Below are 13680 nucleotides of genomic sequence, written 5' to 3' on the forward strand. Positions count from 1 at the left end.
CAATGATTGGGGTCTGTCCCAATACGATGAAATAGTCTTTGTCCTCATCTCCTTGATCCTTTGTGTCCTTGGCCCCTTGTCTCCTTTTCCCCATAGCCAGTTATAAGGGAACACATTTAACTTCACATACAGAAATTATTAATGAAGTATCTTGCTAAGTTGACCTGAAATCAGTGTCTAGGGGCAACTTCTCCCTACTTGTGCAGTGATGTAACATTGTCCAGACATTATAGCCAGACCGTCTCCCACAGCGGCTCTGTTATCTGCATGTCGATAAGGCTCTGCTCACATCTCAATACAGAAGTGTCAGTTACAGGCCTATGTGTGCGCATGTCGTGTGTGTGTTATTTAAAAACATTGAAGGAGTGCGGCATTCTCACTCAGTTCACAATGTTTGAGGTTTATTAAAGAGATAGTAAAGTGTTGAAAAGAAATGGGGAGGGGGACCTAAAGGGCAGTGAGCCGGATTTGAACGCATGCCAACTCTGGCATGCATGTGTGCTGGGGTCTTCAGCTGTAACCGCTGGACCACACAGGCTACATTTGTGTGTCTGTGTACACATACAGTGGTTCTTCCTGTAAAAGTTGTGTCATACTGCAGCACACCTTGCGGGCTGCCGCAGAATTCTATGGCACTTTATTTAATTGTCAGCCATTGTTGCCATTAATGCTTTAAGGATCTGCCCCTTTTTTTCAATTTTTGCCTGAAATGTCATACTCAAATCTAACTGCCTGTAGCTCAGGCCCTGAAGCAAGGATATGCATATTCGTGGTACCATTTGAAAGGAAAAACTTTGTAGAAGTTTGTAGAAATGTGAAAGGAGAATATAACACAATAGATCTGGTAAAAGATAATACAAAGAAAAAAACTATATATTATATTTTTTTTGTACCATCTTTGAAATGCAAGAGAAAGGCCATAATGTATTATTCCAGCCCAGTTACCATATACATTTTAGCCAATAGATGGCAGCAGTGTCTATGCAAAGTTTTAGACTAATCCAATGAACCATTGTATTTCTGTAAAAATGGTTTTATCAAGACTGCCCAAATATGCCTAATTTGTTTATTAATAACTTTTTACATTCAAAATTCTGCACTCTCTTCAAACAATAGCATGGTATTCTTTCACTGTAATAGCTACTGTAAATCGGACTGTGCAGTTAGATTAACAAGAATTTAAGCTTTCTGCCTATATCAGATATTTCTAAACTCAGCAAAAAAAGAAACGTCCTCTCACTGTCAACTGCGTTTATTTTCAGCAAACTTAACATGTGTAAATATTTGTATGAATATAAGGTTCAACAACTTAGACATAATCTGAACAAGTTTCACAGACACTAACAGAAATGTAATAATGTGTCCCTGAACAAAGGGGGGTCAAAATCAAAAGTAACAGTCAGTATCTGGTGTGGCCACCAGCTGCATTAAGTACTGCAGTGCTCCTTATGGACTGCACCAGATTTTGCTAGTTCTTGCTGTGAGATGTTACCCCACTCTTCCACCAAGGCACCTGCAAATTCCCAGACATTTCTGGGGGGAATGGCCCTAGCCCTCACCATCCGATCCTACAGGTCCTAGATGTGCTCAATGGGATTGAGATCCGGGCTCTTCGCTGGCCATGGCGGAACACTGACATTCCTGTCTTGCAGTATGAGCAGTATGGCTGGTGGCATTGGCATGCTGGAAGGTCATGTCAGGATGAGCCTGCAGGAAGGGTACAACATGAGGGAGGAAGATGTCTTCCCTGTAACGCACAGCGTTGAGATCACCTGCAATGACGACAAGCTCAGTCCGATGATGCTGTCACACACCGCCCCAGACCATGACAGACCCTCCACTTCCAAATCTATCCCGCTCCAGAGTACAGGCCTTGGTGTAACACTCATTTCTTCAACGATAAACGCGAATCTGACCATCATCCCTGGTGAGACAATTCCGCGACTCGCAAGAGAAGAGTACTTTTTGCCAGTCCTGTCTGGTCCAACGATGGTGGGTTTGTGCCCATAGGTGAAGTTGTTGCCGGTGATGTCTAGTGAGGATCTGCCTTACAACAGGCCTAAATGCCCTCTGTCCAGCCTCTCTCAGCCTATTGAGGACAGTCTGAGCACTGATGGGGGATTGTGCTTTCCTGGTGTAAGTCGGGCAGTTGTTGTTGCCATCCTGTACCAGTCCCGCAGGTGTGATGTTGGGATGTACCGATCCTGTGCAGGTGTTCTTACACGGGATCTGCCGCTGCGAGAACGATCATCTGTCCGTCCTGTCTCCCTGTAGCGCTGTCTTAGGCGTCTCACAGTACAAACATTGACCGCCTACACCGGTCAAACCTGGACGAAGCTGGGCCAATTGTGTGCCGCCCTATGGGACTCCCAATCACGGGCGGCTGTGATACAGCCAACCTAACTAAGAAATACAGTTGAAGTCGGAAGTTTACATACAGTTTAGCCAAATACATTTAAACTCAGTTTTTGACAATTCCTTACATTTAATCTGAGTAAAAATTCCCTGTCTTAGGTCAGTTAGGATCACCACTTTATTTTAAGAATGTGAAATGTCAGAATAATAGTAGAGAGAATGATTTTCTTTCAGCTTTTATTTCTTTCATCACATTCCCAGTGGGTCAAAAGTTTACATACACTCAATTAGTATTTGGTAGCATTTTCTTTAAATTGTTTAACTTGGGTCAAACGTTTTGGGTAGCCTTCCACAAGCATCCCACAATAAGTTGGGTGAATTTTGGCCCAATCCTCCTGACAGAGCTGGTGTAACTGAGTCAGGTTTGTAGATCTCCTTGCTCGCACACGTTTTTTTCAGTTCTGCCCACACACTTTCTATAGGATTGAGGTCAGGGCTTTGTGATGGCCACTCCAATACCTTGACTTCGTTGTCCTTAAGCCATTTTGCCACAACTTTCGAAGTATGCTTGGGGTCATTGTCCATTTGGAAGACCCATTTGCAACCAAGCTTTAACTTCCTGACTGATGTCTTGAGATGTTGCTTCAATATATCAACATAATTTTCCTTCCCTCATGGTGCCATCTATTTTGTGAAGTGCACCAGTCCCTCCTGCAGCAAATCACCCCCACAACATGATGTTGCCACCCCTGTGCTTCACGGTTGGGATGGTGTTCTTTGGCTTGCAAGCCTCCCCTTTTTTCCTCCAAACATAACAATGGTCATTATGGCCAAACAGTTCTATTTTTGTTTCATCAGACCAGAGGACATTTTTCCAAAAAGTAAGATGTTTGTCCCCATGTTCAGTTGCAAACCGTAGTCTGGCTTGTTTATGGTGGTTTTGGAGCAGTGGCTTCTTCCTTGCTGAGTGGCCTTTCAGGTTATGTTGATATAGGATTCGTTTTACTGTGGATATAGATACTTTTGTACCTGTTTCCTCCAGCATCTTCACAAGGTCCTTTGCTGTTGTTCTGAGATTGATTTGCACTTTTCGCACCAAAGTACGTTCATTTCTCGGAGACAGAACGCGTCTCCTTCCTGAGCTGTATGACGGCTGCATGGTCCCATGGTGGTTATACTTGCATACTATTGTTTGTACAGATGAACATGGTACCTTCAGGCATTTGGAAATTGCTCCCAAGGATGAACCAGACTTGTGGAGGTCTACAATTTATTTGTCTTAGGTCTTGGCTGATTTCTTTATATTTTCCCATGATGTCAAGCAAAGAGGCACTAAGTTTGAAGGTAGGCCTTGAAATACATCCACAGGTACACCTCTAATTGACTCAAATGCTGTAAATTAAGCCTATCAGAAGCTTCTAAAGCCATGACATCATGTTCTGGAATTTTCCAAGCTGTTTAAAGGCACAGTCAACTTAGTGTATGTAAACTTCTGACCCACTGGAATTGTGATACAGTGAATTATAAGTGAAATAATCTGTCTGTAAACAATTGTTGGAAAAATTACTTGTGTCATGCACAAAGTAGATGACCGAACTGACTTGCCAAAACTATAGTTTGTTAGCAAGACATTTGTGGAGTGGTTGAATAACCAGTTTTAATGACTCCAACCTAAGCGTATGTAAACTTCCGACTTCAACTGTACATTTGACGATACAGTTCTCCTCCTACCCTCCTTCTTGGCAAAAGTCTATTGTCCTGCTAATAGAAAATTCATTCATCAAGACCAATCCCCATGCTTGTCTCAGAGCAGAGCTGTCTTGACCTCTGATTGCCACTTTCCACTTGCCTCTTCCATTAATTTTGAAAGAGTATTTTCCAGTAAGCATAATCAGTGCTCTAACTCCCTCTTGCGCTGGTCTGGAGCAGTGAAGCAGTGACGCAGGGTACTGTACTAAACCACAATTTACCTCTTAATCCCGCAGCATAATCTCAAAACTTTTAGTTGAGGAACCACTGTGGTTGGAATTTCAAAATGTCATAGGCTGATCAATGCTTTGCCATGGCGACAAGAGAATCACACCGGATGTCTACTGTAGTGAACAAAACTCTGCCCCAATCCACCCACCCATTCAGATTCCCTAGTGGTGCCATGAATATTAAGCCCTCCCTTCACTTTATTCACCCCTGGTTGTCTGTCTCCTGTCGAGGTTGGCAGTCAAAGCAATGAGACTGGAGCAATGGTAGTGGTAGAGGGAGGAGAGAGGTAGAAGGGAGAGGAGAGGTACCTGATGTGAGTCTTCTTTTCCATAGACTAGTATGCCTGGTAATAGTGCATGGTCTCCTCTAGCTGCCCATGCTTTGGCATCACATGTACATTCACAGACAAGCCCCATTTGGAAGAAATTGCACTTAGAATGATTTTCCCATCAGACTCTCGTTGTGGATGAATGGATGGATGAAGGGAGAGAGGGAAGGAAGAGTAAAAAAGAGAGTGATACAGTGGTTTGTTTTGGAGTGTTGCTGGGTCGTGTGAGTGGCAGAAGTGTGTCTGAATCTTTAGGCTGTTAAATCTGACTCGAACAATGTTTTCACTGTTTTTTGTATTTTTAGCCAGTCTGTCTGTGTATTCCCCTATTCCCCCACTGGTGTATTTATAGCCAGGTCCTCCTTGAACTGATACAAAGCCTTTTCATGTTCCCACTATAATTATCATCCTCACCCTACCGTGTGTGTGTGTGTGTGTGTGTGTGTGTGTGTACATGGCCGCACGTGCAAACATGCGAGACATGCTTGTGTGTTTGTTTAAACAGTAGTAGGGCACATCAGATGTGTCTGCCTACTCGGTCCACATGTTTATTTTTACATGCCTCTTTCTACCCCCTCGCTCCCTCCCCCTTTCTCTCTTGTTGAAGACAGTGAACCAATCACATTGGAGTCATAACAGAGCAGTGAACACATGCGGCTGTGTTGCAGCACTAGGCTAGGCAAAAGCCTCCTCTTCCTCTCATGCTCTCCTCATTCAACTGGTTTTCTCTACCTTCTTCCATCCCTAGCTTCGCCTTCTCCCTCCCTCTCTCTCTCTCTCTCTCTCTCTCTCTCTCTCTTTCTCTCTCTTGCTCCCTCTCCCGCTCTCTATCTCCTTCTTTCTCTTTGGGATATGTAGTCTTTTATCTGGGACTCAGTAGGTTATACGTGTGCCCCTGTGTTATCGATGCTGCAGACCATATTTGAAACAGACTCTCCATCCTCTCTCTCCCCTGCAGATGGTATGCCCAGGAAAGAGCAGCCCTTGGGACTTCTGAAGCCATCTGGTCTCAACCACATCCAGTCTGGTAGGAGCACCATCTTTTTCTTTCGTTCTTTTGGTCTTTCTCTTACTCTCTCCCTTTGTGTGTGTGTGTGTATGTGGTTGGGCTCATGCCTTACCATGTGTGTCCCTGCAGGCCTGGCTCAAGGCTAGAGACCAGAGGAAGAATGGGTCACTGAGCAACATGTCTGCATGCTCATGCAACCATACCACCAAACACATACACAGAGTCTATGGTAGAACACACGTGCATGTAAACATATGCATGTGCGCACACACACACACACACACACACACACACACACACACACACACACACACACACACACACACATTTAATGATAGTGTTGCTACATGCTAGGATTACCATCATCACCAAATACTATCATCATTGCCTGTATGTGTTAGCTAAGGGGTAATTTATGCTGTGAGAGCTGCTGTGAGATGGTGCAGGTAAAGTGCAGTGAAGTGTCAAACGGCTTGAAATAACCTTACAAAACTAACTTCTCTCAGAGCATGACGCTTGGTAATTACTATTTCAGAGACCAGTGGGAAAAGATGCTATTTCACCAAACGCACGCACGCATGCACGCACGCACACCCACACACACACAGGACACAACACTAGTAGCTGTGGGCTGCTTTTATATACTTTGTGGTTAGTTGGTGGGTTTCTTCTATTCATACACCATGGCAAGAAACTGGCTGTGGTGAGTAGAGAAAGACTAAATGTGTCTGTTGGTGGTGTTATACTGGCAGGTTGGCTGGCTGACAGTGTGTGTGTGTGTGTTTGTGTGTGGCTGGTTGGTTGAATATCTGGCAAGTTGGATGGGTAGTTGGTGTTGCTGAAGGACTGGTTGGTCGGCTCGTTGACTGATTGACTTGGTTGGCTGGCTAGCTAGCTGGTTGGTTGGCTAACTCGCTGGTTGATCGGTTGGTTGCTTGGTGTGGTTGAGAAACTGGTTGGTTGGTTGGCTAGCTCGCTCGCCGGCAGGTTGTCTAGTTGGTGTTGTTGAAAATCTGGTCATATCCCATCTGACCATCCCAACACTTCAAAGGAAAGACAAGAAGCCCCCTCAACTTGTTCCAAATACTGACGGCTAGCCGTTTACTGTAGAAGAACCCCAGACGTGTGTTTCACAACCGTAGTAAATGTGATGCCGCGTGATGTGTTACGTGACGTTGTTTGTTATAGTGAGCCAAAAAGGATTCCCTATTCGAGCAGTGCAGCAGGTCAGGCCAGTGTAAGAGGATACTCAGTAGCTCTCCCTTTGTTCTCCTCGAGGACGCTCACTAAAAGCAAAGACGACATGACCGTCCATTTACTGTTCCCAGGTAACCCCTCTCAAACCTGCACACACGTTTTAGTGGAACACACGCTTCATCTGACCTCCTCTCGCTCCCTTTCTTTCTTTCATCGCCGGACTTCACATCTCGCCTCCACTGACTGTAGTTTCACTCTCAGTCCACTTAGTGGGTGTGTGTGTGTGTGTGTGTGTGTGTGTGTGTGTGTGTGTGTGTGTGTGTGTGTGTGTGTGTGTGTGTGTGTGTGTGTGTGTGTGTGTGTGTGTGTGTGTGTGTGTGTGTGTGCTTGTTTGTGCACGTGTCTTTGTGTGTGAGGTGCTCTCTGCAAGCTCAGTTTTAGCATGACATCTCTGTTTTATTAATGGTGTGTGTGTGTGTGTGTGTGTGTGTGTGTGTGTGTGTGTGTGTGTGTGTGTGTGTGTGTGTGTGTGAAGAGGTGTAGCGTCACCTAAGCACCCGCTCCACACTCGTGGTTCACAGGAACATGGGATGAGCCAGCCTATCCACACCAACACCACGCCAACACGGGAATGCACACTATTAACACATCAATAACACGTCACAGGAAATGTGACCAAGATTAGCAGTGGTGAGAGCCTGATACAACTTAGTGTCCTGCTAACTCACTGTTTTCTTTTGCACGGATAGGAGAGAAGTAGAATATAGCTTTCACCCACCCTGTAAGTTGGTAGCAGTACGGATGAGGGATTGGAGACGACGAGAGGGAGCCACCAGGCAATTCCACAGAAACGGAATTACGCTTTGACTGTTTTTTTCCCTTTAAAATGTATGCCAAACAAAAACCAGTGATTTAAAAGTTTAACAATCCATACAACTCTATGCACAAGGACTACTTGTAACAATTTCCACAGAAAAATGTACAAAAACTAATTTAGTGGAAGAACTGTGCAGATGCCGACTTTGGTTACGAAATGACTGTGAAACCCCCATCAGGGCTTTTATGCGAACGCATCTATTTTGAATTAAGATTGAAATATGTCTGCAGAAAGAATGGGGTGTCAACTTATGACATGACACCTTCAGTTTGAAAAAATCTAGTTTAGTTAATGAATTACAGTGAAGTGGATTTACACCCGGTAACGTAATTACAGTAATGGAATTACATCATGGGTTCCTGATCTGTACTACACAGAAATGCATAATTATGGATATGAATGTTTCACAAGTTTGGACATCACAGCGCAGCACAGCAGAGCACATTAGAGTGCAGTACAATACAGCAGAGTAGAATTCAATATAGTAGAGGTATAGTTCAGTATAGTAGAGTACAGTAGAATATACTGTGCTCTTCTACTGTACTATACTATACTTGTATGTTCTACATTGTAGAATAATAGTGAAGACATATGGAATCATGTAGTAACCAAAAACGTGTTAAACAAATCAATATTTGATATTCTTCAAAGTAGCCACCCTTTGCCTTGATGACAGCTTTGCACACTTATGGCATTCTCTCAACCAGCTTCATGAGGTAGTCACCTGGAATGCATTTCAATTAACAGGTGTGCCTTGTTAAAAGGTATTTGTATAATTTCTTTCCTTCTTAATGCATTTGAGCCAATCAGTTGTGTTGTGACAAGGTAGGGGTGGTATATAGAAGATAGCCCTATTTGGTAAAAGACCAAGTCCATATTATGGCAAGAACAGCTCAAATAAGCAAAGAGAAACGACAGTCCATCATTACTTTAAGACACGAAGGTCAGTCAATCCGGAACATTTCAAGAACTTTGAAAGTTTCTTCAAATGCATCCGAAAAAACCATCAAGCGCTATGATGAAACTGGCTCTCATGAGGACTGCCACAGGAAAGTCCAAATTTGAGATTTTTGGTTTCAACCTATCATTTGTTTTTCAACAGGACAAGGACCCAACACACTTCCAGGCTGTGTAAGGGCTATTTGACCAAGAAGGAGAGTGATGGAGTGCTGCATCAGATGACCTGGCCTCCACTATCACCCCATCTCAACCCAATTGAGATGGTTTGGGATGAGTTAGACCGCAGAGTGAAGGAAAAGCAGCCAACAAGTGCTCAGCATATGTGGGAACTCCTTCAAGACTGTTGGAAAAGCATTATAGGTGAAGCTGGTTGAGAGAATGCCAAGAGTGTGCAAAGCTGTCATCAAGGCAAAGGGTGGCTACTTTAAAGAATCTAAAATCTATTTTGATTTGAACACTTTTTTGGTTACTACATGATTCCATATGTGTTATTTCATAGCATTGACGTCTTCACTATTATTATACAATGTAGAAAATAGTGAAAATAAAGAAAAACCCCTGAATGAGTAGGTGTTCCAAACTTTTGACTGGTACTGTATGCCTATGATAGGTTCAGATTTGGTCCAGTCTGGTCCGTCTGTGGATGTTAACATCAAGGCCAGGGTGGACTGACCAAATTTCAACTACGTTTCAACGTCCATGGATGTCTAGTGTCGGTCGGTGCTCTGTGGGTGAGGATGCTGGTTACAGTAAATGGAAAGAGAGGGGGTTCATGGGTAGGTGTCTGTAAGAACTGGGAGAGGTGACATTAACTGGAGAGAGAGGGAGGGATTGTCCAGACTCAGACTGTTTTAACAACAGAAAAACAAAGAAAACAGTTATGAGCTGAACATAACAGTATGTCAGTGGAAGGGAGGACAGTAGCAGGTGACCCAGCTGTGGTTTGTGACTGTTATGATTTACAATTTTAGCCAATTCAGTTGCAGTGATACAGTTACTGATTTTGAGGGTCATTTTGTTTAGGAATTATTAACACGAGAACCGCTAAAGTAAGTCATTTTGACTGCTCATGATTAATTCATTTTTTTATTACCTTTTTATTACATTTAAATTGTATTAAAAAAATTGAAGTCATGCTCCCCTCCATCCTTGACTTTTCCTAAATACGTCTATTTAACACACTGCTGCTGTTAGAATCTTAATATCACAAACAGAGCTAGGGTTATAACCAGTTTTAGGAGGGCAGGTCATTTTTTTGAATGGTTTTCCCCCATCTTCCTCCCAACAGTAGGGGCTACTCCGCTCCTTCTTCCGACAGTTGAAAGTGCAATGCCCAGCTCATAATCACCCCAATAATTGCCTCAAAACTGAACCGACAATGGAGGCTGCTGAGGCGAGGATGGCTCATAATAATGCCTGGAACGGAGTAAATGGAATGGCGTAAATACACATGGAAACCATGTGTTGGATGTACTTGATACCATTCCACCAATTCCGCCCCAGCCATTACCACGAGCCCGTCCTCCCCAATTAAGGTGCCACCAACCTCCTGTGGGACCGAAACTATACGAAACAAATTTCACACATATAAATTAAGTGAAGTATGATGGGGAAACGGGGGGAGAATGGGTGAGTTGATGAGCGAGGGGAAGCAAACAATACATTAATTATGTAATCACCAATTGTGAATGAAGAACAGGGCGGGCCATTCTATAGTATTGATCCATTCTAATTATAGGCCTAATCTTAAAATGGTATCTACCCTATATTAGTCCAACGATTCAAAGCAGTTTGATCAGCCTACTCTGGCCTACTTGGAGTAGGCTACACAGTGAGCGCGTGTGTAATTGTACATGCTGAAAAGGCTTTCAATATCTGAAAATATCCACTTCAAGTAGTAGGTGAGCTAGTGTCAGAATGTGGTGATGAGGCTTGTGGAACCTTACGTTGGTAAGGGGAGAAATGTCACCATGGACAATTTCTTCAGTTCACTGTCATTGGTGAATAAGTTGCTTGCAAAGAAAAAGTCTGGCTGGCACCTTGAACAAAGTGAGACGGGAGATCCCTCCCCCTGTGCAAAATAAGGCACCTGCATAAACGTGTACTGAAGAATGTCAAGACAACGGGGACACATAAAAAAGAAAAAAACGTATACGATTATGCACTACAACCAAACAAAGGTATGTTAAAGTGTGTCAAGCAAGAGAAAGTCAACCTTTAGGACAAGGATAACAGCTAAATGAAATCCAACTGATGCCATTGCGTGAAGATACACACAAGCAGGAGCTGACAATATTTGAATATTTTTGACTGCTGTCATGACGTTGCCCTCTTTGGGTTTTCTATGTACCACCCCCCTACCTCCCCCTACCCAGGCCCTGTTTGAGTGGTCGTAAATTCCTAAGAAAATGTCCCGCCTCATGGCCACAGTATAAAGAGACAGAGTGTTTTCATAGAGAGCCAAAGGAATTCTTCCACCTCACAGGACTGGAGAGCCGAACGACATTTATGTTCTGGAGAAGGTAGGAAAGATCGGTGAAGAATCCAGCTACGAACTGGTCCATTTGGTACAATTTTGTGAAACTCATGAGAGACAATACGGCCACATTACCATGGCTCTGTTTATATAATAGCCTCAGTTGTGAGACTTACATCTAATGGTTGTATAAAATGAATGAATAAGGATGGAACTGTTTGTGAAATTGTGTAATGTGATTTTGGACTGTTTAATGAAGGAATCTCCAATTCCCTTTGGAGTCTTAACCAAGTCCTTGGCACTCATGACGCCAGGGTCACAGACAGGACCAGGCGTCATGAGACAGCTTTTTCTGTATTCCGAATATAACCCCCACCCAGGTTTCTATCACCAGACCGAGCTGACCTCCATTAGAGTTGGCTGAAGGTTTGACCATGCATTCCTCATTCTGAACTTTAACCATACCACGTGGTTAAACTCTTAGACTATTGATACCGACAGAATAATAACAAGTCTTTGATATTAATTACTAGTCTGCAGCTAGGAATTCGGTATCATTGAACGCGAAGACCGACGAAACTTCCGTCCTATAACGACATTAATGAAAGTCACTTTGAAATATCCATTCTAACCGAGAGAGAGAGAGAGAGAGAGAGAGAGAGAGAGAGAGAGAGAGAACGCGAGGACAAAACTCTCCAACAGAACAAAACTCTCCAACAAAGATCCCGACGACACACTGAGCGTAAATATATATATTGATTGCAATTGTTCCCGAATAAGTGAGCGTTCATGTGCAAAGGATTAGTATTTCAATTGTTAATATTTATCAACTCTGTAGCGTCTTCTCCGCTGACCCCACTCCCCTTTTGTCTAACAAGCCACCATGCCGGTTTAGCCCACTAGGGCACATTCTCCTATCATTTCCTTGTAACCATATCTGTGAATTATTTAGTTAGTAAATAAATGATTTTAAGACAATTGATGTATGGATGACTCATAGTGAAGATTGGGTTTGTGCAGATAACCAACAATTTACGACGTTTGGAATGAGACTGGCGTGAGGTAAATAATACGTCATTAATGAGGAGACTAATCGATCACATATTATAATATCTGAAAGTTATATTAGGAAAATTGTAACTTTGGATTCTGAATATTTTCCTTGGTACCCCGACCTCCTAGTTAATTACAGTTACACGATGAATCAGTTTAATCCGTAATAATAATTACAGAGAGTTATTTGATAAACATGTCTTCCGTTTTAATGATGCCAAAGACATGACACTGCTGTCGCATCGGCACTTATATTCATTAAAATGCCATTATTGCTTTTGTGCCGACTTTGACTATTTATCAAGGCTCTTATAATGATGTTTAAGCTACTGATGTTTTCATCATGTGACAATGTGTTGCTTGACAGTGCATCTTAATGGTTGGGGTATTTAAATGTTATTATTTGGTCATTATAAGAATAAGATGTTACCATGTTCCAACACATTTTTGTTTCATAGTTATAACAAAGGCACTCACAAAAATCAAATGAATTGAACACTTGAATTTTGGTGGGGGGTTTTACATTTAATTTTTTTTTTTACATATAGTCTACAGTAACAAACTGATGGCAATGATATTATGTTATTTTAAATTAAAAAACTAGTTTTATTCAGTTAACACTAGAACGGCTGGGCCTCGATGGAACCCCCTTCAAGCAAATGAACAGTCATTCTTACTGCAACATTGTAACAGTGTTGTTATTATATTTCACATATGCTATTGTTTATGAAAGCTTTGGGTAACATTAGAATACTATTTAGATATTTATTTCAAATAGCACAATAGCATTTTCATTAGTTTGTTACTGTAGGCTATATGTAAAAACAGGACCCCCCCCCACAAAATTCAAGTGTTAAATATATTTTATCTGTTTTAATCACTTAATAATTCAGAAACAAAATTGATATCAGTAAAACCACTAACTAATTGGTAGGTCTACCATTACTTGTTGCTTCTGTGAACTATCCTTATCCTCCCTTCTCATGAGTGAGAGAAATTAGAAAATATCTCAAAGATACAGTATGTGGGTTTTTTGGTAACGAAATTACAAGGCACAAGGCAATATTACTTAAACTTACAGAAGGTAAACACTTTCTCCAAAACTAAATTTAAAGTGTTATTATTAGTTGACGGGTCTTTACTTCAACATTATTGTGTTTTGATGGATTTCTGATACATTTTAAGACTTTTTCTGGTAGATGTTTTCTAAAAACCTCTTTTCCATCTGTTTATCCAGAAATCAAAGCCTTAACTTATGCTTAATTTTTAAGTTGGGAAATGGTTGGAAAATGTATCTATGCCTTCATCTCCCAAAAATATAGACTCTTAGCTTTCATTTGACACCCATTTTGATACGCTTCTATGAACTTCACAGGTTAGTGCTTATGGGTTCTTTTCCATGGATTGGCCACACTTCAGATGATTGAGACGCAGCCCAGGTCAAA

General features: G+C 42.1%; 1 protein-coding gene across 6 annotated transcripts in view; it reads left to right on the top strand.

Annotated features, from left to right (window-relative positions):
* The window catches only part of LOC115160642 (histone deacetylase 4-like), a 260839-nt gene that overhangs the window by 85451 nt on the left and 161708 nt on the right, over window positions 1-13680 (top strand). For all 6 annotated transcript variants that reach the window (XM_029710865.1, XM_029710864.1, XM_029710868.1 and 3 more), the window contains one exon: window positions 5622-5690. In XM_029710865.1, coding sequence (XP_029566725.1) covers window positions 5622-5690 — 69 coding nt within the window. The remainder of the gene's footprint in view (window positions 1-5621; window positions 5691-13680) is intronic.

This window comes from Salmo trutta, chromosome 24 (assembly GCF_901001165.1).
Source record: "Salmo trutta chromosome 24, fSalTru1.1, whole genome shotgun sequence".
NCBI classification, from domain to species: Eukaryota; Metazoa; Chordata; class Actinopteri; order Salmoniformes; family Salmonidae; genus Salmo; species Salmo trutta.